The sequence below is a fragment of the Papio anubis genome, chromosome 7 (assembly GCF_008728515.1).
Source record: "Papio anubis isolate 15944 chromosome 7, Panubis1.0, whole genome shotgun sequence".
Lineage (NCBI taxonomy): Eukaryota > Metazoa > Chordata > Mammalia > Primates > Cercopithecidae > Papio > Papio anubis.
The window spans coordinates 155,617,484-155,644,346 of NC_044982.1; the positions used below are offsets into that span (position 1 = coordinate 155,617,484).

At 44.3% G+C, this 26,863-nt stretch overlaps 1 protein-coding gene across 4 annotated transcripts in view; it reads left to right on the forward strand.

Annotated features, from left to right (window-relative positions):
• The window catches only part of FAN1 (FANCD2 and FANCI associated nuclease 1), a 34,375-nt gene that overhangs the window by 7,167 nt on the left and 345 nt on the right, over positions 1-26,863 (forward strand). For all 4 annotated transcript variants that reach the window (XM_009209826.4, XM_017960471.3, XM_017960470.2 and 1 more), the window contains exons 5-13: positions 2,969-3,202; positions 7,253-7,384; positions 9,609-9,717; positions 11,288-11,407; positions 14,209-14,373; positions 14,862-15,012; positions 17,616-17,719; positions 18,261-18,455; positions 19,082-19,210. In XM_009209826.4, the coding sequence (XP_009208090.2) occupies positions 2,969-3,202; positions 7,253-7,384; positions 9,609-9,717; positions 11,288-11,407; positions 14,209-14,373; positions 14,862-15,012; positions 17,616-17,719; positions 18,261-18,455; positions 19,082-19,210 (1,339 nt within the window). The remainder of the gene's footprint in view (positions 1-2,968; positions 3,203-7,252; positions 7,385-9,608; positions 9,718-11,287; positions 11,408-14,208; positions 14,374-14,861; positions 15,013-17,615; positions 17,720-18,260; positions 18,456-19,081; positions 19,211-26,863) is intronic.

Below are 26,863 nucleotides of genomic sequence, written 5' to 3' on the forward strand. Positions count from 1 at the left end.
TAGCACATATTAACTTACAGTAGATTGTACACTTGGTTTAACTGTAATTGTATATTTCAGTTGCAATTAGATTGAGAAGGCCGGAAAAGTCTTAATTGCAATAGCCTGGATTCTTTCTTGGGTTATTATTCAAAATTTTTGTCATAACACTGTGTTAATTTCCATGACCAAGAAAAATCGGAAGGCAGTGGGGCCTTTGGTAAATTCTATTATTTTATTTTCTGAGAAAAATACAGTGTTAAGTGATTCTTACAGGATTTTAGGCTAAACTATTAAGTCAAATTTTTATTTTAGTAAAGTTTTTGTTTACTAAACAAAGTATAATCAGGGAGTCTTAATGTGCAAGTTTTCATGAGTGTAAACATAACAGTTTACCAAACACTGTGAGTGGCTTCTTTTGTTCTTGAGAAGCCCTTGACCTGTTTCATTTGAAAATTACAAAAACTTTTAGAATTGATTTCTTTTGCCCATGTTATTTATATAATCAAACTATATCAACTTTAGTCTGGGAGTTCACTACTCTGGAGTCACTGAGGATGAAATGAGAGGATGCTTTTGAAAAACACTTTAAAATGATGTTGTTATTTATTTTCTATGTTTATTTTGTATATTTCAGTTGTTATGAGCCCATCCTTGTTGGGGAGGTGCTATAAATACTAATCTTTAATGAAACATAGGTATAATAAGGCAGACATTATTAAGAAAAACGTCAATACAACACTTCAAAAAAGCTTGTATTACAGATTTTTAAAAAGTACTTTAATAAATCACATATTTGTAATTAATTGACTTGAGAAGTATAGAATCCTCATCTGTGTGGTATGTTAAATGTCTTCTAAGTCCTTTCTTTATCTAATTGTATTTCTTAAGTATTTGATGTTAACCTTATATGTAACATTTTATAGGCAAGTAAACATTAAAATTAGCAGCTCTCTGGCTGGGCACAGTGGCTCACACCTGTAATCCCAGCACTTTGGGAGGCCGAGGCAGGTGAATCACAAGATCAGGAGTTCAAGACCAGCCTGGCCAATATGGTGAAACCCTGTCTCTATTAAAAATACAAAAATTAGCCTGGCATAGTGGCACGTGGCTGTAATCCCAGCTACCTATGGGGCTGAGGCAGGAGACTTGCCTGACCTGGGAGGTAGAGGTTGCAGTGAGCTGAGATCGCGCCACTGCACTCCAGCCTGGGTGACAGAGCGAGACTCCATCTTAAAAAAAAAAAAAAAAAATTAGCAACCGTTTCTTGGTATATACACTTAGCATAGAACAGCTAAAATAAAATAAATGAGATGAACGTATTTTATCACTGACTTTGGACTTGTAGGAAAATAGAATCCTCAAGGCTGTTTTAGTTCTAGTAAAAACCACTGTCCTTTAAGGTTGTCCTTTATTTTTTCATTCTGATGTAAAGCCCAGCAGTGGAATTTCAGGGCAGTTGCCTGGTGCTCTTACTCTGCTATTATAATGAAGACAGGAAAAGGCACATTATTACAGAAAAAGGCACATTATTTATGCTTTTTTAATCCTTGCAGGAGTCATTGCTTAGTTTTCTGCGTTTAATGCTTCCTTTTCCAGGCTGGAGGCTGTGTCCACTGGGGGCGTCCCTGGGACTCTGCATGGAGGTGGATGAAATGGGTACTTTGGGGCAGTCTGTAGATGAGTGGCTCTCAGTTCAGTGGTGGTGTAATAGGAATCCCACCTCTTCCCCTTCAACTCCGTGATCGTGGCACTCATCTCTCCCACATCCTCAGGGATGCAGTGCTGCTTTTGATTTAGTAGCTTCTGCACCAGGAGGGTGTGACATCTTTCATTAGGCCAGTGGTTCTCAACTGGGGGCATCTGGCATCATCTGGAGACATTTTTGGTTGGCAGTACTGGAGGTGATGAAGCTAATGGCATCTAGTGAATAGAGGCCAGGGACAGGACACTGCAGAGCATCCTATAATTTACAGGACAGCCCCTGACAACAAAGAATTATCTAGCCTAAATGTCAATAGTGCTGACGCTGAAAAACCGTGCTATTGATGGTGTCTAAGCTGCTAGAGTCAGAGGGCCCACATGGTCCTGGGTTTAATTTAGACCTCCAAGCCCACCTTGCAGACATCCAGAATGGAACTGAATTCACTCCAGTGTTATCCTAGAATAGAGATGCTGCTGGACCATTCTGTACACTAGAGCAGGGGTCTGCAGCCCCAGGCCAGGGACAGATAATTATCCATTGCCTGTTAGGAACTGGGCCACACAGCAGAAGGTGAGCAGTGTGCCAGACAGCATGACCTCCTGAGCTTTACCTCCTGTCAGGAATGCGAACCCGATTGTGAACTGTGCATGTGAGGGATCTAGGCTGCGCATTCCTTATGAGAATCTATTGCCTGATGATCTGAAGTGGAACAGTTTCATCCCGAAATACCTCCCCCAACCCCAGTCCATGGAAAAATTCTCTTCCATGAAACCACTCCTTGGTGCCAAAAGCGTTGCTGACTGCTGCATTAGAGAACAGCACCAAACTGTGGTGTATACATTTGCACCACATCTTGGTACACAAAATCCGATGTTTTACCCAGAGCCTTTGATAATGACATTTTAAAGAAATACCATTATTTAATCTAAATCATCACTTGAGTAAAAAATTGAGAATTGCTTCATGTTGACTAGGTGATACTTTTCTGAAAGATTTTCTGGTATGTGAAGCACTCATGACCAGGGCAAACCCCATCCTACTGTGTGGCCGAGGAAGGAAGCACTTGTATGGAGCCAAACCATGTGTGGAACCATTTGGAGATGTACATTCATTTACTCCTGTGTATCCCTGGGTGAGCTCTCAGTCCCAGAGCAGTTAAGTAATGCTCCAGTGTTTAAAATAGTGAATGTCATTTCTCTTTATTTTAGATGAAAATAATTTGTAAAATCTGACATCCAAATGCTTAAAAAGCTAAAAGTTGTTTCTGCATTGTACATTTTTCAGAGCCAAAGCCTTGGCTGGACAGTCAATACGAATCTGTAAAGGCCCCAGGGCTGTGTTTTCCCGGATCTTGCTATTGTTTTCGTTGACCGACTCCATGGAGGATGAAGACGCTGCTTGTGGAGGTCAGGGACAGCTTTCAACGGTCCTGTTGGTCAACCTTGGCCGAATGGAGTTTCCTACTTACACCATCAATCGGAAAACCCAAATCTTCCAAGACAGAGATGATCTTATCAGGTAAGATGATGTTAGCTCACTATAATATCTATATGTGTATTTCACAATATAGTAAAAGGTTTTATTATTTTTTTCAGCCAAAATAGAAACATTTGGACATAAGTCCACAGCCAAAACAGTTTTTAATCACTTTTTGCCCCACTTATATACATTTCTATGACTATAGGGAAAATGTAGAAGTGTGCTGAGATTATGGTTGCCAAAACCCAAGGAATTTTGAATTAGAACTACAAAAACTTTCTCTGGTTTATGTTTCCAAGTACCTTTGGAAGGGAGTATTTTTTGTTTGTTTGTTTGTTTTGATTTAAGACAGGATTTCGCCCAGGCTGGAGTGCGGTGGCATGGTCATGGCTCACTGTAGCCTCGACCTCCTGGGCCCAAGTGATCCTCCTACCTCAGCCTCCCAAGTAGCTGGGACCACAGGCACATGCCAGCACACTCAGCTAGTTTTTGTATTTTTTTGGTAGAGATGGGGTTTCACCATGTTGCCCAGGCTGGTCTCAAATTCCTGGACTCAAGCAGTCAGCCCACCTTGGCCTCCCAAAGTGCTGGGATTATAGACATGAGCCACCGCCCTCGGCCTGTATTTTTTGACACAGACATTTTAACAGACTTGGCTTATGAATATGTTGTTGGTATGAACAAGACTGAAGATGAATGTTTTCTTATTAATAACACTTTAGGTAAAGCTATTAATGACTTGTATATCATACATATGATAATTAGATATACAGATGATATTAGAAATTTTCACTAATTTATATTGGCACATGGATTTAGTGAAAATTTGGTTTGTCCAACACAAGTAGTTTCTGAACTAAGAGAACTACCATGTGATCCACTAATCCCACTACTGGGTATATACCCAAAGGAAAAGAAATTGGTATATTGAAGAAATATCGGTACTCCTATGTTTATTGCAGTCTATTCACAAGAGCCAAGATGTGGAATCAACCTAAGTGTCCATCAGTGGATGAATGGATTAAAACAATGTGGTACATATACACAATGGAGTACTATTGAGCCATAAAAAAGAATGAAATTCTCTCATGGTGGCAACATGGATGAGCTCAGAGGACAGTATGTTATGTGAAATAAGCCAGGCACAGAAAGACAAATACTGCATGTTCTCACTCATATGTGGGAGGTAAAAAAGTGGATCTCACAGAAGTAGAGAGTAGAATAGTGGTTCCCGGAGGCTGGGAAGGATAGAGGGGAGGGGGACAGGGAAAGGTTGCTTAACAGACACAAAAGTGCAGCTAGATAGAAGGAATGAGTTCTTTTGTTCTGTAGCAGTGTAGGATGACTATAACAACAGTTTATTATATATTTTTAAATAGAAGAATGGATTTAGAATATTCCCAACACAAAGAAATGATAAATGTTTGAGGCAATGCCTGGTATGGCAACACATGCCTATATTTCTAGCCACTCGGGAGGCTGGGGCAGGAGAGTCACTTGAGTCCAGAAATTCAGGACTAGCCCAGGCAATATAATGAGACCCCATCTCTAAAACATTTTTAGAAAAGTTTGAGGTGCTAGATATGCTAATTACCCTAATTTGATCATTATACATTGCATATATGCATTGAAGTATCATCATACTGTGCCACATAAATATGTGCAATTTTATGTTAATTAAGAATAGTAATAGATGCCAGACAAATAATGGGATTACAGTATTGAAAAGCAGGTTTTGAAAAGAAAGAATAGTGTAGGTCTTACAGAAAAAAAATGTGGATTTCCTTAAAAAAAACACCTTTGATAAAAACAATTAATTTGGATTTCCCAAAATGTCACTTTTGATTCTTGATTTGGATTTCTGACTCAAATTTAACCAAAATTGATTCTGATGTTTGCTTTTAGGAAAGTCCTTGAAGTGTTTCTAGGAAAGCCATGTGCTTTAAGAAGTAAGTTACTGAAATTTTTGAATCACGGCAGCGTCAGTATAATCTGATTTTGCCCATTTTACCTTAGCTGTCAGGAAGCTCAGTATCTTATTTGTGTTCAGTTGGAATAACTTTTTTAGTTAAAATCTCTAATAAGACTATTTCTTCTTACCCTGTTTTCAGTTGTCTCATATCTTCTTTACCTTTTTTGTTTTTATTGGCTTTATGTTTTTCTGGCTTGTGAGAATGTATACTCTGAAGCCAAGTTCCAGTTTCTATACCAATGAACTGTGAACCCACCCCGTGCCCCAGTTTCCTCATCTGTCAAATGGGGAGAATAATAGTATATTTTTATAGACATGGGGGGGGTGAATGGGAAGTGCTTAGAGCCTGGCCTATGAGGAATGCCTACTACATGTTCATTATTATTTTAATTGTCATTATTAATGTTATACCCAAGTTCTATGACAAAACCACGGTTGACAAGTTTAAAAGGCATCTCATATTCTTTCTAGAAAGTAAGTGTGCTGTAAATAATAAAAATAATGAAAACTCCCTTGGTTAAGCAGAGGGCCTTAACATGTAAATGAAACTAGATTTAATTGACTTCTGGAAAGGTAATAGTATACAATATCTGGTAATGTGATACCTGGCCAGGAAACCCTTGTTGTCTACCTCTGTACTTGAGATAATTTATCCTTTTAAAATTTTTCTCATTCATTCAGTACAAATGAGTATTGAGTACCTATTATGTGACTTGGTTAGGGGTTGTAGCAGTGCACAAGAGAGGGCCTCAGCCGTCATGGGGCTATGTTTCCCTGGGGAGATAGAAAATAAACAATATTTCAAGTGTGTGAGAAGTGCTGTGATAATTGAGAGGCAGGCTGGAGAAGTTCTTTATCGACAGAGTGGCCTGGAGAGGTGACATTTGAAGTGGGACTTGAGGATGAGAATGAGGTAGCCGTGTCAGGGTCTGGGTGCCTGTGTCCCGGCCACGAGATAGCATGTGCACAGGCCCTGAGGCAGGAGAGAGCTTGCTGAGTTGGAGGAACTCAGGAGACCCCTGGCTAAGATTGGGGGGGTGGCCAGGACTGGGTTGGTGGCAGCGGCAGTGGAGAGAAGTGAATATGTGTGAGGCAGTTTGGAAGCAGAAAAGACAAGACTTGATTCTGATGTGGGCGAGAAGGAGAGGAGTGGATCAAGGATGGCTCTGGTATTTTGCCTTGGGTGGAGCGCCATCCACTGAGGGGGATTGGTGCTGGAGACGTCAGTGTGTGGGGTGCTCTTCAGCTGTTTGGTTGAAGCTGTCGTGTGTGGCATTGGACTTGCCGTCAGGAGCTCAGGGAATGGGTCCGGCCTGGAAAAAGTCAACATTTTGAGAGTCACTGGGATATGGACAGTGTTTGAAGCCATGGAACTGAATGAGCAGCATATTATAAAAGAATTAGATCTAAGAATTTGTGAGCAAAATTTGACATTTGGAGGCAGTTTCTTTACTCTTACTTTACAGTGTTTGTACATACTGGTATTATGTGCTTTAGGCTTTTCTTTTAGATATAAGACCAAAATACAATGAACATGTACTCAAACTGTTAACAGAATTTGCTGGTCAAATGTCTTTGTGTTTTGGTAGCTAAAGGAGCGATGAAAAATTGTCTTTCTTTAGCTAAGTTGTAACATTTCAGCATTGCCATCTCCCAAGGAGCATCCCTTAGTTATTTTGAAATATTCCAGGTAATCCTTTTAGCTTGGGCAGCGCCCCTCTGGCTGGCTCTGATTGTAAATGATTAAATCATCAGATCTACGTCTGACTGTAATTCTGACGTCGCTTACATGTTTGCTGTCACATTGTTGAATGAGTGAATGGATGAGTGCCAGAATCAGGAAGGATGAGCTGATCCATATCACATTGATAGAATGGAACATGTTATGTAATGATACAGCACAAATGTTTTTATCTTTCCACTTGGGCTTTCTGTATCCGTTCTGGGCCACTCCAGTGATGTAGTTAAGAGAAATTATTACTAGAATAAAATTTAAGTGGCCCTCATATTTTAAAAAGCACACTTCTGCCTTTCAGAGTGAGATCTAGTGGCTAGGATGTGGTCATTCTATGGGAATGCTTATTCTTATTTGGAACTTGGATGGCATTTTCCTCCAGATATGCAGCAGCCACGCACATGCTGAGTGACATTTCTTCCGCAATGGCCAACGGGAACTGGGAAGAAGCTAAGGAGCTCGCTCAGTGTGCAAAAAGGGATTGGAACAGACTGAAAAACCACCCTTCTCTGAGGTGAGAGTTTTTCTAGGTGCCTGCCAAAATTTATACATTGACCAGGTTGTTCCAAACACTTACAGTAGCTTTCTTCATGAAGAATATACTCCTTTTGCTCTGTGGTTAAACCAGCTGTGGAATTGAATTTTGTACCCGCTTTGCCTAGAGTGAAAGTGCTGTGTGCCATAGAAGGAAATGTCTGAAGGTTTAAAGTGAATTTGATATAACTCAGATCCCTGGGCAACACACATGCCAACCCCATACTTGGCTTGTCGCATGCCATCTGTAGGGGTGTTGGCCTCCCTGAGTACTGGTGAGCTGAACTGAAACGTGAGGGAAGCCAGCAGCAGGACGAATGTGGGAAGCATGGTAGGCGTGTTCTTCTGAAGGACATTCAAGTAGGTGTTACAAACTCTGCACAAGACAGCTCAAGCGAACTTCAGAGTTCCAGGCACACAGCACATGATCTTTTATCTTGTTTGAAAATGGTAAACATCTTCAATATTTAAGACATTTTTTCCTTTGTTGTTACATAGTGTTGAGAAAAATTAGTATTTTCAGATGCCACTTTCAAAAAATCATTTAGGATATACAGTTGACCCTTGAATAACGCAGGGGTTGGGGTACCGACCCCTCAGACAGTCAAGAATCTGTATGTAACATTTGACTTCCGCACTACTTAATTAATAGCTTACTGTTGACTGGAAGCCCTACCGATTACATAGTCAGTTAACACACATTGGATATGTTACACGTATTATATGCTGTATTCTTATAATGAAGTAAGCTAGGGAAAAGAATGTGTTATTAAAAAAATCATAAGGGGGCCAGCACGGTGGCTCACACCTATAATCCCAGCACTCTGGGAGACTGAGGCGGGTGGATCACCTGAGGTCAGGAGTTCGAGACCAGCCTGACCAACATAGAGAAACCTCGTCTCTACTAAAAATACAAAATTAGCGGGGCCCGGTGGCACCTGCCTGTAATCCCAGCTACTCAGGAGGCTGAGGCTGGAGAATCGCTTGAACCCAGGAAGTAGAGGTTGTGGTGAGATCATGCCTTTGCACTCCAGTCTGGGCAACGAGCAAAACTCTGTCTCAAAAAAATAAATAAATAAATAAAATAAATAAAAAATAAGGGGCTGGGCGTGGTGGCTCATGCCTGTAATCCCAGCACTTTGGGAGGCCGAGGTGGGTCAGGAGTTCGAGACTAGCCTGGCCAACATGGTGAAACCTCATCTCTACTAAAAATACAAAAATTAGCTGGGTGTTGTGGCAGGTGCCTGTAATCCCAGCTACTCAGAAGGCTCAGGCAGGAGAATCACATGAACTTGGGAGACAGAGGTTGCAGTGAGCCGAGATCGCGCCACCACACTTCAGCATGGGTGACAGAGTGAGACTCCATCTCAAAAAAAAAAAAATCATAAGGAAGAGAAAACATATTCACTGTTCATGAAGTGGATCATCATGAAGGCCTTTATCCTTGTTGACTTCACATTGAGCAGGCTGCAGAGGAGGAAGAGGAGGGGTTGGTCTTGCTGCCTCAGGGGTGGCAGAGGCAGAAGAAAATCTGCATGTAAGTGGAGCCATGCAGTTTAAACCCATGTTGTCCAGGGGTCAACTGTATATTTATAAAGAAATAATATTGACTTAAAAATCACAGGAAGTTAGATTACTATAAACAGAGGTTGATAAACTTCTGTAAAAGGTCACATAGTGAATATTTTAGGCTTTGCAGGCCATATGGTCTCTGTGGCACCAAATTTACTCTGCTGTTGTAGCGCAAAAGCAGCCACAAGAAGTATGTATGCAAATGAATGAGCCTGGCTGTGTTCCAGTTAACTTCATTTGTGGACATCGGATTTGGGTTTCCATATAATTTTCGTCTACCAAAGTGTATTATTCTCTTGGATTTATTTTGACAATTTAAAAACGTAAAAATCATTCTTAGTTTGCAGGACGTAGAAAATCAGGTGGCAGGCCCTGGGTTTGGCTGTGGGCCGGAGTTCGCTGACCCTGGTTTAGAATGACTAGTTCTCATCTTCCTCCACTGTCTGAGTGACCTAGGACGTGGCAGCTGGCTGTGAGAATGTAGGTTGGTGGTATAGAAAATTGTACACAACTGAAAGTTATTTAGAATGTATCTTTTTAAAAGATAGGAATTCAGTCTTTGTCACTTCTTATTATTGTCTTATAACAAATTAACCAAATTATTAAACTCCTGGTATATGTCTTCATTTTAGATGCCACGAAGATTTGCCACTCTTTCTGCGGTGTTTTACTGTTGGGTGGATTTATACAAGGATTTTGTCTCTGTTTGTGGAAATACTGCAGAGACTTCACATGTATGAGGTTAGAGCACAGGTCCCTGTCCCCCTCCCCTCCCCCGTGCCCCATTACTGATTTGACGGCGTTAAGCACAATAAGGGACAGCTGTCGGGATCAGCATTTTCTACTTATTTGGTTAGCACACAGTAATATAAGGGAGGCATATTTGTTTTGTTTTGTCTTTTTGAGACAGGGTCTCACTCTTCACCTAGGCTGGGGTGCAGTGGCACGGTTCAGCTTACTGCAGCCTCTACCTCCCCGGCTCAAGTCATCCTCCTGCCTCAGCCTCCTGAGCAGCTGGGACTACAGGCGTGCACCACCATGCCTACCTTATTTTTGTATTTTTAGTAGAGGTGAGGTTTCACCATGTTGCTCAGGCTGATCTCCAACTCCTGGGCTCAAGTGATTTGCCCACCTTGACCTCTGATGCTTTGAAGTGGGGGGCCTGAAGTGTTGGGATTACAGGGGTGAGCCACTGTGCCTGGCCAACGAGGGCATATTTAATGTAGGCAGCCCGCTGTCTCTTGGATTAGTATAGAGAAGAAGGTGAAGACGGACAGCTGTTCTGTTTGCCTGTGTGTTGATGAATCTGTGTCCCAGGACGGCCTGGGGGTGGCGGCCAGCATCCTGGGGGGTGCCCCACAGGTCTGCAGCCTGAGCCTGAGTCTCTTTCAGAACTCCGTGTGAGACTTGGGAGGTCCCCAGAAATCTCTGAGGGAGAAATCTCCCGTTTCCTGACTCTTCCCTGTCAGCTCTCATGGATTGTCTGGAGATAATTTATAATCACAAATCAGAAATCTGTCATATCCTTATACTAAACTTTGTGAAATTGCTAGATTTCACTTATGTTGTGTTTGATATTTCTATATTGAAAATGTTATCTCCAGACCAGGCATAGTCAAAAATATATGTATGAAAAACAAGAAGAAAAGAAAATGGGATCTTACAAAGAGGATGTGCGAAGCTGGGTTCTTGGCGTGTGGTCTGTGCATCCCAGGGGATCGATGGGTGGGCTTTGGGGAAATCTGTGAATCTCAAACTTGCATGTGTATGGGGGTTTACGCATTTTTTTGTGGTAAGTCATTCCATATTGCAAAGACGTCCATGAGCCACAGAAGATGAACAAACAGAATGACCGAACAGTCTGTACATAATCTAAGACCAGAGAGTCTCCCTGTTGAGTTGAAGTGTTTGTATGAGGACACCCCTAATTCCTTTCCTGCCCACCCCAAATCCCTCTTGCAGTTGGTCCTGTGACTTGCTGTGTTCCCAGAAGTATGTGGGTTTGCCAGCTGTGACCAGTGCTCAGCTGCCTGGAGCTTGACTCCGTGTGACTCTGCACTGGTTGACTGGTTTGCAGAGAACATTCTGCAGCACTCACAGATGTCTGTACCCCAGTACCAGCCGGCAGGGACCCGGTGAAAAGTAAGGCACCTCAAAGTCCCTGTCCTGTCAGTTCCCAGTCCTTGGCCTCATTGTAGAACGGAAAGATGCGCATTATAAATAGGCTTTACCAATCCTATGGGCTTGTAAATGTCATTACAGCTGGATTTTTTGTGAATCTAACGAGCTTTCTTTGTTATTGTTACAATAGGAAGCCGTCAGAGAACTTGAAAGCCTTTTGTCTCAGAGAATTTACTGTCCTGACAGCAGAGGCCGATGGTGGGATCGGCTGGCCCTGAACTTACACCAGCACTTGAAGCGCCTGGAACCGGTACTCAGTAATGAAACACACCTGAAACGCCTTTTCATTTTGGAATCAGCTTTTAAAATATGGCAAACTTAAATGCCTTAAAATCTTACAACATGTATTTCTTTCGTTAACATTCTTCTTTTGTCTGTGTTCTCCCAACCCCAAAACGCCAGGGATGCCAGCGCAGCCTGGGCACGGAGCCTTCAGCCTGGGCGACGGAAGCTTTTGTCTTCTCTCCGCTGATTGGCGAGATGGGCCGGCTGTGGACTCTGTGCTGGGATTTAGGAATCAGGATGTAGGAATTAAGGGAGACGGAGAGTCAGACGACTCAGCCGTCAGCAAGTGCCTTCAAGGAAGGCGTTTGTTTTGGAAATGGTGACTTTGTTCATTTGTGGCACAGGGTCTCCAGGTCTCCAGGTAGAAAGATTGGCGAGAAATCGTTCCTTTCCTTGTCTTACTGCAGGTCCTTTATGCGTGACTCTGTGCTTCTGTGAGGTGTTTGGCTCTGCCATTGGGAAGCGCTGTTTGACCTTGAGCAGGCACCAGTGCTCCCTGTGGTGGCGACCTTAGGGGCACTTGGAAGCGCAGGGATTCTGTGGCCACTGCAGGCAGGCAGGGTGAGGCCGCAGAGCCTGTGCCTCTGGGCTAGGCAGCAACAGTGGTTCTTTGTGTGGCCGCCAGCAGGCCCCACCCTGTCTCTCTTCCAGCCTTGCATTTGAGTTGAATGGAGGGGACTGTGCCTCTGGGAGCTTTTGATTTTTTCAGTGGCCCATTAAGTGAATCGGGGTGATGTAGAGGTGGAAAAAAATGACCACGGGATAGGAAATATGACATCTTGTTTTTATTGCCGTAAACTGAAAAAGTGCCTTGTTACCTAAAGTATCAGGGAAAGAGCCAGTAAAGCTATTTCCTCTCATGGAGGAGGGCGTGGGGCTTCCTTACCACTCGGTGTTTACTGAGGCTGAAATAGCAAGAGAAAGCATCTGGTAGCCCAGAACCAAATACAGAAGGAGAAAGCTTGTGTTTGTCACCTTTCTTTCAATGAAATAAAAGTTCAAGTGAGTGCAGATTTCCCCTCCGTTCACAGTTCTGCTAGGGGGTAGACAAGCCACTGAGCTTATTTTTGAGATTTGAGCTAAGCCTGGTTCCTCCTAACCTGTTCCCAGAGGTCTTACTGGTCACACTCACAGCTCTTGTTATTTCATTAGTGTTCTTTCATCTTTACCTCAGTCTCCAAGGAAGGGATCTCCTCGCTGAGTGCTTGTTCCTGCAAAGTGCCCTGCAGCCAGCCCAGGCCTGGCCAGGGCAGAGGTGGAGCCAGCTGGGCCCTCCCTCTCCGAGGCCAGGCTGCCACTGCCCGGCACCGTCTTCTGCCAGCGAACAGGGTGCCTTTCAGAGTCTCATTCTCCCATCTTCATTCCTTTCAGCCACCCAACTCCGGATGGCTTGAGCCTTCACTGATTTTCAATTTCTTGGTTTTTATTTTTTCTTTCACTTTTTATGTTTCTATCGTGGTAAAATAAATTTAACATCCCTAAAATTTGGCATTTTAGCCATTTTTAGGTGTACAGTTCAGTGGCATTCATGGTACTCAAAACGTGTGACCACTGCCTCTCCACTGATCACTCCAAACAGATACACTGCAGCCATTAGGCAACTACGCCCCGCTTTCCCTTCCCCCAGCCCTGGTGACCTCTCATCTACTTTTTGTGTCTGTGACTGTGCCGTTCATTTCATTCATTTCATTGAAGTGGAATCCTACGATATTTGTGGTTTTGCGTCTGGCGTATTTTGCTCAGCATCATGTTTCTGAGCTTCACCCGCATCGTGGCACGTGTCAGGCCTCCGTTCCTTTTCCAGGCCGAACACACTTCCACTGTAGCATCTGATACCACATTTTCCCAGCCACTCATCGGTCGATGGACGCTGGGTTCCTTCCACCTTTTCAGCCATTTTTAAGCGTGCTGCAGGAGCCTCTTTCAGACCCTGCTTTCAGTTCCTTTGGGAATACCTGAGCGTGGAATTGCTGGGTCCTGTGGCGATTCTGTGTTGAGCTTTTTGAGGAGTGGCGGAACTGTTTTTCACAGTGTTTACACCGGTTTCACATTCCCACCAGCAATGTGTGAGGGTTCCGGTTTCTCTACCTCTTTGCCAGCACTTACTTTCCATGTTTCTGATTATAGCCATCCTAGTAAGTGTGAAGTGGTATCTCCTTGTGGCTTTCTGTATTTGTTTGTTGATTTGTCCAACTCTGAATCGCCTTGGGAAATACTTGTAACTCCTCCAAACCTTTGGCTCCTGTCCCTGTAAATAAGGAATCCGAAGCAGCTCCATGGTGCCTGACTGCATATGAGATTCACCTGGAGCTTTGATGTGCCCCCCCCCCCCCCGCTCCCCGCCCCGCCACGGCTGGGCTCCTGCTCTGGAGGTTCTCATTGTGTGGATCCGGGGTGGGACACATGTTTTCCTGCAAAGCTGCCTAGGTGATGTCCTGAGAACCACTGAGCCAAGTTTTCCTGTAAAGTCAGGCATCCCTGAAGTTCGCACCCTTTGTGAGGGGCGGCTGCTGGGATCTGCAGTCCACCTGGATTACAGCCCAGTCACGCTCCAGCACGTTGACTGTGAAGGCTCTGGTTGCCGGATGCATTGAAAGCGTCAAAATAAGATCTAAGGAAACAGCCTAAATCTCTAGAGGTGCTGTTTGCTTATTTGCTAATCAGCAAAATTCAATAATAAACAGTGGGCTTTTCTGTCAAACTAAACGGGTGGAAGCTGCCGTGGGGTTTTCTAGGAGCCTGATGTGTGACCATGTTCTCTGCCAGACTATCAAGTGCATCACAGAGGGGCTGGCGGATCCGGAAGTCAGAACGGGACACCGCCTTTCACTCTATCAGCGAGCCGTGCGCCTGCGGGAGTCTCCGAGCTGCAAAAAGTTCAGGCGCCTCTTCCAGCAGCTCCCAGAAATGGCTGTGCAAGATGTGAAACACGTGAGGAAAGAGCCTTTGGGTGCTTTGGACTTGGGCGTGTGTGCCTGGTTTTTCTGGGGCACAAGCAACCTAAGAGCTGTTTTGAGTGTGTGTTTTCTGTTAGACTCGGAATCATCTAAAACTCGTTCTGGACGGCTGCGTGGCCACTGCTCCCAGTCTCCCCGTCGCCCTCCTCCCTGAGGAGACTTGGCTGCTTGGTGTCACACCCTGGGTTGAGTGACAGATCTTCTGAATGGGGCCTCTCAGCATCTTCCAGTTTCATTTACTCGTTGGGGGCCTGTAGAGCAGCTCTGGTGGTTGAGGCTCTCCCAGGGCCGGCCAGCGAGCTCTCGCATCCCCGCAGGTGTGCGTGTGTGAGCCCCACGCCGTGTGCTCTGCTAGTGACTGGTTTTGTGGTTAGGGAGGTCAGTCCTTGGGATGCTAGAGGCAGGTTTTCAGGGACTTTTGCTGACCTGAGGCTGACAGATGTTCTTCTGCTGCTGTTTCAGGTGACCATCACGGGCAGGCTGTGCCCGCAGCGTGGAATGGGCAAGTCTGTGTTTGTGATGGAGGCCGGGGAGGCCGCTGACCCCACCACGGTCCTGTGCTCCGTGGAGGAGCTGGCACTGGCTCATTACAGACGCAGTGGCTTTGACCAGGGTAACTGAGCAGGCTTCCTCTCGTGGCATCCGGCCCTGGGTGGATGAGCAGCAGCACTGGATGGGCTGTCAGCGGTGGGCTGCTGTCCTCTCTCCGTCCTCTGTTCACAGTGGAAGATGCTGTGGGCTGGGGATGTCTTCTTCCCATTCTTCCCCTTATCAGTGATAGGGAGTAGGTCAGGGGTAGTTGTCCCATAGGGCCTGGCTCTGATCTTTTTTTCTTTTATAAAAACTTCTTGTTATGGAAGATACTGCACAAGCTTTTGTACAGAAGTCGGGGGCGGGGTGGGGGCAGTGTGCTCAACCCCACGGCCCACCCAGTTCCATTCAGTCTTCCTTCTGTTGTCTCCTGCCCCTTCCCCTGGGATTTTAGAAGCTGGCCCCAGATACCCTCTCAGGGGCCCTGCGGCCCATGCTAGTAGCTTTTGGGAACAGCCACTGAGCCTTCCGCCCTTTGCGTCTGGCAGGACTCTCCCTGTGCCCGGGCTGTAGGGTTACCAGTGTTAAAAACACTGATATTTTCAAATGTGTGAAAATCAGGACATGATTTCAGTATTCCCTGAGTGTTCAGAAGATTAACAAGTACTATAGAAAGACAACTACAAGATAGGAGTTTACAAAGCCCAGGTTCTTTCTGATGAGTGTTGAGATTCATCTACATAATATCTTTATTACTTACAGGGAAGGGTGATGCTATTGGGGAAGACTTGCAAATGCCAGTGAAGAGAGAGAGATACAGTAGGCCTGAAACGGTTAGAAATAGAAGAATAGAATGCCCGTTCAAGGCCCCAAGAGACATGGAAACTGGACACTTGCTGGAGGAGGAAGCAGGCTGGGACGTGGGAGCGCTGAAATGCTTGCAGTTGAGCCATGAGCCTGAAAAACACACGATTCCTTTCCCAGAGTAGAAACTATTTTTCCCCGATTAAAATCAATGCAGTGAAACTGAGCTGAACTCTGGCTGCCAGGCTTTATGCCGCAGGGAATTTTGTGTCAGAGTGATCTCAACCTCTTCTGGGAGGTGATTTCTGAATTACTCAGAAGGACTGCATCAAAAATGATTTCACTTAGAACACAAACGCACAGCAGGGACCGCTTAGGAGTTAAGGAACGAACCAGGCACGGTAGCTTACACTTGTAATCCCAGCACTTTGAGAGGCTGAGGCAGGAGGATCACTTGAACTCTGAAGATGGAGGTGGGAGGATCTCTTGACCTCTGGAGGTCAAGGCTGCAGTGAGCCCAGACTGCCACTCCACTCCAGCCTGGGTGACAGAGTGGGACCCTGTCTCAAAACAAAACAAAACAAACAAAAAGGAGTTCAGAAATGATCTGGCCTCTCTATTCCTGCCTGATCATCAGTGTATTCAGCAGGACGGAAGGCTGACTGGAAATCAGGTCCCAGCTCCACTCCTGGCTGGGAAAGAGCATGAAGTGTTCTAGGAAGAAAAGTCCTCCTGGGAGACTTGGCAACAGCCAGGAGCCCTGAGTGAACCGCTGTCCTTTTGAATCCCTGAGACGGGCTGCAGGGATTAGGAGCTAGAACTGAGGAAGACAGGACAGAGCAGCACAGCCTCAGAAGTGCAGGACAGAGGTGACCCCGGCAGGCATGACAGGCTGTGGCTGCCTGCTCTCTGCTCTCACAGCACCCCCACCCCGCTCACTGTGGTCTGGTGCAGATGGGTTGGGGCCTGTACATGTCAAGGTGGGACCAGCCAGAGGAGCTTCGCTGCCAGTACTGGCATGTCAGGATGAGGCTCTGGTGGTCAGCACCTCCTCTGGCCAGTGGTCCTGTGGGGAGAGGCATCCATGCGGCCTCCTCCCTTGTCCGGTGTGCTGATGTGCAGAGAAGCATGGGCTTGGAGGGCAGCTGGATGAGCTGGGGCTTGCTCAGGGACACGGGTCCGTGTGCTGTGCCAAGGCTGAGCCCTTCATCCCACACCAGATCTTGTCTCTGACTCTGTGACCTCAGCACCTGACTTCTGTCTCTCAAGTCATCTCCCAGTCAGTAAAACATTTATGTGACACGATGAGGGGGACTGAAGCGGGTGGTCTTTAAGGCCAGAGGTCTCTAAAAGCCTTGACTATTGGAAGCACTGGGCTAGGGCAGTGTAGTGCCCGGGGCACGAGGTGCATCACAGCAGCACCTGCTGAGGCCAAGAATGGAGGTGGCTGCTGCCGGCCTCCTGGGAGGTCCCCTCAGGGAAGCATTTCTTCAGGGGTGGCCAGGGACCTCCTGCGCCAGGGCCTGCATGGGGATTCAGTGCCAGCCCAGCCCTGCTAAGTCCCAGCCCTCGGAGCCTGAGGAGGGTATCTGCTTATTTTTCTTTTAAACATGTTTCTTAGATTATTCACTAAAGTTTGAGAACCACTGCTTTGTGACTTTGAAATGTTCATTTGAATTTTTCTATGATTATTAAGATTTTTGCCTTTAAGGCTCTGTATATATACTGTATAAAATGAGCTGGGAATGGCATAAAAACAGGATTTGCTTCTGAATCTGAAATATTTCTATTATTTTCTTGAAATTGAGTGTGCAGTAGGTTATGGTGGTGTTTTGGAAGAGACAGATAAAACATTTTTTTTTTTCGTGTGTGTGACCTTAGGGATTCATGGTGAAGGGTCCACCTTCAGCACCCTGTGTGGCCTCCTCCTGTGGGACATCATCTTCATGGATGGGATTCCGGATGTCTTCAGAAACGCCTGTCAGGTACTCAGTGCCCCTGCCCCACGAGGAGGTCCTTCTGCACACATCCGTGGCTCACGCCCCTGGACACCGTGTGTCCACAGCCAGCAGAAACCATCTCTGTTACGGTCCTTTGGGTCATCCACAGGTCAAGGTGATAACTTATTTTTAAAATCTGATTAATAGAATTTAAGATGTACATATATCAAGTTTTAAACTTTAGCTTCCACCTTACATTTAGACCTTTGGTATAAAGTAGCGTCAGCGTCAGCCCTCCCAAGCACCTGCCGTGTCGCAGGCACTGTTGCAAGGATCTCACAGACATGGGCACATCTGCCTGCTCAGAGGTCCACCCAGCTCAGCGAATAGCTGTTTTTGCAAATTATTGTTCTAAAAAACAAGTTTAGTAAATTGTTTTATATCAATTAACTTTGACTTGTCTTTTGAGAGAGAGAATGTATCAGTTGGTTGGCCGGTTTCCAAGTTTCGTAGGCACTGACGAGTCCTCTGGTGACCACAGCTCTCTGCAGGCACAGTGTGACAGCTTGCTTTCCCTGTGACACAGGCGTTCCCCCTGGACTTGTGCACAGACAGCTTCTTCGCAAGCAGACGCCCGGCCCTCGAGGCCAGGCTGCAGCTGATTCATGATGCCCCCGCGGAGAGCCTGCGGGCCTGGGTGGCAGCCACGTGGCAGGAGCAGGAGGGCAGAGTGGCTTCCCTTGTCAGCTGGGATCGCTTCACGTCTCTTCAGCAAGCTCAGGTAATGGTTCACCTGCATGGCAGGATTTGCTCAGAAAGTAACGCCACCCCAGTGCTGTCTTTTCAGCAACTTTATCAAAACACACACACGTGTGTATATGTAAATATGTGCATGTGTGTGCATATATACATATATATATATATGAGAATATCCTATCCCCCCTGCCCCGATGCCACTGTTAGTGATGGAAACATACGAGGGTGTTAGAAAAGCCCCAGCTATGCCTTTGCCACCCCTGAGTTGACAGCTTGCTTTGGCCTGCCCTGTGGCTGAGGCAGGGAGGCTACCTCCCGTGTTCCTTCAACTGCTGCGCTCTGTGAGGCCGTGCTGTCATGTTCCTGAGTGCATCCTCCACATCCCTTTTCCTCAGCGCTCCCCAGCATGGCCACACTGGCAGAAGCCTGGAAACTGACCACAGGAGGACCAGTCTCCCACCACTTGCCAGTGGGATTCCAGCCATGGCTCTGCGGCTCCAGTACAAGCAGCAGAACAGTGCTCGGTGGGCCTGGGGTCCATGTGCACTGAATTACATACACACTGAGCTTTTCTCCGTCTCGTGATCCCTGTAGCCTATTTCCATTCTCTGTCACAAGGGAAGTGGCTAACTGTCCCTGTTTTGTGTTCAGGATCTTGTCTCCTGCCTGGGGGGCCCTGTGCTCAGTGGTGTGTGCAGGCGCCTGGCTGCTGACTTCCGGCACTGCCGAGGGGGCCTCCCCGACCTGGTGGTGTGGAACTCCCAGAGCCATCGCTTTAAGGTCAGTGGAGCCAGAATGGAAGGTCCTGTTGGTAACCGTATTCGCAAATGAATCAGAGGCCACAAAGAGGCATTTCTTGAGTGGCTGTTGGCAAGACTGAATTCCTTGAGAACTTTTGGGCCGAGGGCCTGGGTTCCTGTAGGCCTCTCCCCTGCGACTGGCTTCATCAGAGCAGGCGGGTGAGAGGAGCCCCAGGGTGTGAGCAAGATAGAGCTCCATCTCTTATGACTTGATGTGGAAGTGAGGTTCCCTCACTCCTGCTGTATTCTGTGGTTAGGAACGAGTCTCTAGTCCAGCTGACACTCAGAGGGAGGGGGTCACACAGGGTGTGGACGCCAGGAGCTATTTGAGAAGCTTACCAATAATTGTGCATTTTAAAATGACTTAAAGAATATAATGGATTGTTTGTAACTCAAAGGATAAATGCTTGAGGGGATAGATACCCCATTCCCCTTGACGTGCTTAGTTCACATTGCATGCCTGTATCAAAACATCTCATGTACCCCATAAATATGTACCCAGAAACATTTTTTTAATGAACACTTCCTTGAATGCTGTCCACTAGCCCAGCCCTGCTGCCCCTCGCTGGTGATTTCTCATTATTGAGTTTTGAGATGAAAAAATTACATATTCTGGATACAAGTCCTTTATCAGTTATATTTCATCCCAGTCTATGGCTTATCTTTTCATTTTCTTAATAGTGTCTTTTGAAGAGCAGAGATTTTAAAGTTTGACAAAATCCAACTTATTTGTTCTCTAGTGGATCATGCTTTTGGTGTCAGATGTCAGAAATACTTGCCTAATCCAAGGTCACAAAGAGTTTCTCCTTTGTTTTCTTCCAGAAGCGTTATAGTTTTAGGTTTCACATTTAGTTGTATGATCATTTGAGGCACCGTTTGTATACAGTGTGGGGCATGGACTGGGCTTCATTTGTGGCGCGGGATGTCCACTTGTTCCTGCCCCATGTGTCCAGAAGACCATGCTGCTCCCACTGAATTGCCTCTGTATCGTCAAAAATCTAACCCATATATATGTGCGTCTGTTTCTGGACACTCTTCAGTTCCACTGATCTGTTTGTCTGTATTTCTTGATTATTGTAGCTTTCGATAAATCTCGGAGTCAGGTAGTTTAAGTCCTCTAATGACTTGTTTTTCAGAGTTGTTTTGGCTCTCTTGCATTTTTATTTGAATTATAAAATCAAATTTTTTTTTTTTTTTTTTTTTTTTTGGAGACGGAGTCTGGCTTTGTCACCCAGGCTGGAGTGCAGTGGCGCGATCTCAGCTCACTGCAAGCTCCGCCTCCTGGGTTCACGCCATTCTCCTGCCTCAGCCTCCCGTATAGCTGGGACTACAGGCGCCCGCCACCACACCCAGCTAATTTTTTGTATTTTTAGTAGAGACAGGGTTTCACCGTGTTAGCCAGGATGGTCTCGATCTCCTGACCTCGTGATCCGCCCGTCTTGGCCTCCCAAAGAGTATAAAATCAAATTTTAAATTTCCAAGGAAAAAAAAAAAAAGCCAGCTGGGCGCGGTGACTCACGCCTGTCATCCCAGCACTTTGGGAGGCCGAGGCGGGCAGATCACGAGGTCAGGAGATGGAGACCATCCTGGCTAACCTGGTGAAACCCCATCTCTACTAAAAAGACAAAAAATGAGCCAGGCGTGGTGGCGGGCGCCTGTAGTCCCAGCTACTCGGGAGGCTGAGGAAGGAGAATTGCTTGAACCCAGGAGGCAGAGGTTGCAGTGAGCCGAGATTGTGCCACTGCACTCCAGCCTGGGTGACAGAGCGAGGCTCCATCTCAAAAAAAAAAAGCAGCCAGCTGAGATTTTAATTGGAATTCCTTTGAATCCATAGACCATCTGAGAAGAATTGGTATCTTAACAGTACTATTTTGATCAGTGAACATGGTATATATCGCCATTTACTTAGATTTTCCTTATTCTTTTGGCAGTGTTTTTAGTTTTCAATGTAGAGGTCTTGCATATCTCTTGTCAGACTGTTCCCTAAGTACTTCATATTTTTTATGCTATTTAAACAGTATCGTTTTTAAAAGTTTCAATTTCCAGTTGTTTGCTGCTCTGTGTAGAAATACAGTTGATTCTGTATATTGATCTTATATTCTGCAAACTTGGTACGCGTACTTAGTAGTTCTTGGAGCTTTTTTTGGTATATTTCCTTGGATTTTCTACATTGACAATCAGATTGTCTGCTAGTAAAGATATTTTTACTTTTTCCTGTCCAGTCTTAGTTCCTTTCTTTTCTTTTTCTGGCCCGATTGCACTGGCTAGAACCTCCAGGAAAGCATAGGCTGTAAATGGTGAGACTGGACGTCCGTGCCTGGTTCCCAATCTTGGGGGAAGGTACTTAGTCTTCCATTATTGAGTATCATGTTAGATGCAGATGTTTCGCAGATATCTTTTATTATATTAAGGAACTTCCCTTTACATCCAAGTTTTCTGAGAGTTTTTATCAGGCATTGATGGGATTCTGTCAAATACTTCTTAAAAAAATCTATTGACATTATGATCTCATATTTATCTCTTGAGTACGCTTATTAATCATGTGATTTACATTGGTTTTTGGTTTTTTTTGTTTGTTTGTTTGTTTGTTTGTTTTTTGTGAGACGGAGTCTCTGTCGCTCGGGCTGGAGTGCAGTGGCGCGATCTCGGCTCACTGCAAGCTCCGCCTCCCGGGTTTACACCATTCTCCTGCCTCAGCCTCCGGAGTAGCTGGGACTACAGGCGCCGCCACCTCGCCCGGCTAGTTTTTTGTATTTTTAGTAGAGACGGGGTTTCACCGTGTTAGCCAGGATGGTCTCGATCTCCTGACCTCGTGATCCGCCCGTCTCGGCCTCCCAAAGTGCTGGGATTACAGGCTTGAGCCACCGCGCCCGGCCTACATTGGTTTTTGAATCTTAAACCTACCCCGCATTTCTCCAATACACCCCACTTGGTCATGATGCATTATCCCTTTTATATAATGTTGGGAGTTGATTTTGATTTTGCAAAATAATTAAGAATTTTTGCTTATATGTTCATGAAGGATATTGGGCTGTAATTTTCTTTGCTTATAATCTCTCTGTTGGGTTTTGGTTTCAGAGCCATACCGGCATCAGAATGGGATGGAACAGTTGGTGTAGAATTAGTATAATTCCCTAAACGTTTGATAGAATTCCCCAGTGAAGCAGTATGGGTCTGGAGATTTTGGGGGGAGGGAAATTTGAAACTGTAAATTAAATTTCTTTTTAAACAACATAAGGCCGTTCATATTATCTGTTTCTTCTTGATTGCGCTTTGATAGTTTGTGTCTTTCAAGGAATTTGTCCATTTCATTTAAGTATTGTCTTCAAGTTGTTTACATTTGTTTCTTTTCTTTTCTTTTTTTTTTTTTTGAGACAGAGTCTTGCTCTGTCGCCCAGACTGGAGTGCAATAGTGCGAGTTAGCTCACTGCAACTTCCGCCTCCTGGGTTCAAGTGATTCTCGTGCCTCAGCCTCCCTAGTAGCTGGGATTACAGCTGTGCACCACCATGCCTGGATAATTGTTTTAATTTTTATTTTTGGATTTTTAGTAGAGATGAGGTTTTGCCATGTTGGCCAGGCTGGTCTTGAACTCCTGGCTTCAGGTGATCTGCCCGCCTTGGCTTTCCAAAGTGCTGGGATTACAGGTGTGAGCCACCGCACCTAGTCGTGTATTGCATTTTAATATCTGTAGAATCTTTCTCTCTGTCATGCTCTTATTCCTGATATTGGTAATTTCTGTCGTTTCTCCCAGATGAATCTGGCAGGAGGTTTATCAATTTTATTGATTTTCTCAAAGAATCAGCTTTTGATTTCCTGTTTTTTTTTATTTCCTAGTTTCTTAAGGTGGAAGCTATGGTGATTGCTTTGAGACCTTCTTTTCTAATAGAGTTAGCTAGTGCTCCCAATTTCCTTCTCAGTGCTGCTTTATCTGAACCTCACAAATTTAGTAGTAGTTTTCATTTTCATTCAGTTCACAATACTTTCTGATTTCCCTTTTGACTCTTTTTTGATCCTTGGCTTATTTAGAAGTGAGTCATTTACATTTCCAAACACCTGAGAGATTTTCAGGTACCTTTCTGCTATTGATTTGTGATTTAACTCCATTGTAGTCAGAGGACATATTTTGTATGATTTGAATCCCATTAAATTTGTTGAGACTTGTTTTCTGGTCCGGAATATGGTTTTCCCTGGTGAATATTCTGTTTGTATTTGAAAAGAATGTGTGTTCAGCATTTGTTGTGGGCAGTATTTTTAAATGTCAGTTAGGTCAAGTTGGTTGGTAGTGTTGTTTAAGTTGTCTGTGTCCTTACTGATTTCTTATTTACTTGTTCTATAAATTATTGAGAGAAGAATATTGACATCTCTGATTATAATTGTGGATTCGTGTATTTCTTTTGAGACAGAGTCTCACTGTCACCTAGATGGGAGTCTCTAGCAGTGCAATCCTGGATCACTGCAGCCTTGATCTCCCAGGCTCAAGCAGTTCTTCTGCCTCAGCCTCTTGAGTAGCCGGAACTATAGGCATCCACCATCATGCCCAGCTATTTTTTTTTTTTTTGTAGAGATGGGGTGCCATCATGTTGCCCAGGCTGGTCTCAGAACTCCTGGGCTCCACGTTGGCCTCCCAGAATGCTGAGAGTATACCAGTATACCGTGCCCGATTTGTGTATTTCTTCTTGCGTTTCTATCAATATTTGCTTCATGTATTTTGAAGGTCTATTATAAGATGCGTAAACTTTTAGGAGGGTCATGTCCTCTTCATGAGTCTACCCTCATCATTATGCAGTGACCCCCCTTTACTCCTGGTAATCTTTGCTCTGAAATCAACTTTGTCTGATATTGTTAACATGTAGCCACTTCAGCCTTCTTTTGTTTAATGTTAACATGATACATTTTTCCATTCTTTCACTTTTGACCCATTTTATCTTAGTTTTAATGTGGATTTCTTGTAGGCATCATATAGTTGGGTCTTACTTTTGAATCCAACTTAACCTCTGTCTTTTAATGGGGTGTTTGGAACATTTACATTTGATTATTGATATCCTTAGCTTTAAATCCTGATACTTATTTTCTCTTTGTCTCAGAACTCTTTTGTTCCTTGTCTTTTTCCTGAGTAGCTGGGATCACAGGCGCACGCCACCGTGCCTGGCTAATTTTTGTAGTTTTTGTATTTTTTAGAGATGAGGTTCCACCATGTTGCCCAGGCTGATCTCAAACCCCTGGGCTCAAGCAGTCCACCTGCCGTGGTCTCTTAAGTGTTGGGATTGCAGGCATGAGCCGCAGTGCCTGGCCCTGCCTTATTTTTAAAGATTGCATTTTATAGCTTTGTTGGCTTGTTAGCTGTAACGGTTCATTGTGTTTAAGTGGTTGCATTAGTATGTATATTATATATCTTAAACTTATCCACCTTCAAGTGATACACACTTTAATGTAGAGTAAAAAGAACCTTTCAATCATATATATTTATATCTTCCCTCTCAGCCTCTGTGGTGTTTTCATGTATTTTACTTCTATGTGTTATATGTTCTATATTATTTTTGCTTTCTACAGTTGATTAATAAGAGTCTGTATTCACTCATGTAGATAGCATTTCCAGTGCTTGTTATTCTTTTGTATAGATCCAGATTTCTGTGTGGTCTCATTCTCCTGCTTGAAGAATTTCCTTTCATGCCCGTAATCCCAGCACTTTGGGAGGCTGAGGTGGGCGGATTGCTTGGGCTCAGGAGTTGGAGACTAGCTTGGGCAACACAGTGAGACCTCATCTCTACAAAATGGTGAACAAATTAGCTGGGTGTGGTGGTATGCAATTGTAGTCCCAGCTACTTGGGAGGCTGAGGTGAGAGAACTGCTTGAGCCTGGGAGGTCAAGGCTGCAGTGAGCTGAGATCATACCACTGTACACCAGCCTGGGCAACAGGGTGAGACCTTGTCTCAAAAAAAAAAAAAAAAAAAAAAAAAAATTTCCATGTCTGGAAGTTCTGCTAGTAATGAATTAAGTAGTTAGCCCTCTGTATCCATGGTTTCTGCTTCTGTAGATGCAACAAACCATGGACTGAAAATATTTGGAAAAAAGAAAAAATAAAAAGTAACTACAATAAACAAATAAAAATAGAGCATAACAACTATTTTCATAGCATTTACATTATATTAGGTATAAGTAGAGACTATTTAAAGTATATGAGAAGATGTGCATAGAATATGCAAATGCTATGCCATATTGTATCAGGGACTGGAGCATCCATGGATTTTGGTAACAGATGGGGTCCTTGAACCAGCCCCCCGTGGATACTGAGGGATGACTGTATTTAGGTTTTGTATGTCTTAGCCTTTATTTCACCTTTGTTTTTGAAAGATGTTTTCTTTGGGCAACGAATTCTACGTTGAGCGTTATTTTTCAATACTTTAAAAATATTAGTCTACTGTCTTCTAACTAGCATGGTTTCCAATCGAAGAATTTTTTTTTTTCCCCTCTGGCTTTAAAAATTCTGGCTGCTTTGACTATATCCCCTGATTATACAGTCATGGTATTTCCTAGGGAAGTGTTATATTTGTGTGCCTGGAATTCACTGATTTTCTTGAATCTTTGGGTTTATAGTTTTCATCAAATTTGGAAAATTTTTGGCCATTTTTTCTTTATTTTTTTTTTTCCTCATTCCTTTGAGGACTCTTAATTAAACGTCTGTTAGGCTGCTGAATGCTGTATTTAAACAATTTTTTTCTATACTTTACCTAGAATAGTTTTTATTGCTGTCTTCAAGTCTAGTGATGTGTAGTGAACAAAACACACAATTCCTGCCTTCTTGAAGATGACATGTAGTACACATTTTTATCTTATGAATGCCATGAAAGAAGTGCTAGGGAGGATATACTCAGAGCTGTGACCTGTCCAGATGAGTTTAAGCTGAGCATTGAAAGATAAGAAGTCAGGCATGTCAAGAACAGGGAGAAATGTCCCAGGCAACGGGAAGAGCAAGTAGCAAGTGGAAGTGATGGCCTTGGGGTAGGGAAGAGACTGGTCATGGCAAGAAGGTTAGGTTTAATTGAAAATAGAACAGTAATTGGAGGGTTTTAAGCAGGGAAGTAAAATCCAGTGCATGCTTTAAAACAATTTTTCATTTGCTATACTAAGAATCGGTTTACTCATCCTCTGTGAAGAGCTGTCTAGTTTCTACAGAATAGAAAAATTTCTGAATAAATTTCTTAGCTACAGACGCTCCTCAACTTATGATGGAGTTATGCCCTGATAAATCCTACACATCAACTGAAAATAATGTAAGTTGAAAATGCATTTAACATATTTATCCCACCAAACCTCATAGCTTAGCTTAGCCTACCTTGAATGTGCTCAGAATGCGTGCATCAGCCTACAGTCAGGCAGAATCATCTAGCTCACCGCACGCCATAGAGTACTGGTTACCCTCATGATCATGTGGCTGATCGGGAGCTGTGGCTCACTGCTGCTGCCCGGCATGAAGTATCATACTGGGAAAAGACCAACACTCAGAGTATGGTTTCTATTGAATGTGTATCACTTTTGCACCATTTTAAAGTCAAAAAATCCTAAGGTGAACCATTTTAAGTGAAGGACCATCCGTATATTTGTGTTATACTTACAAATACAGTGGGAGAGCAG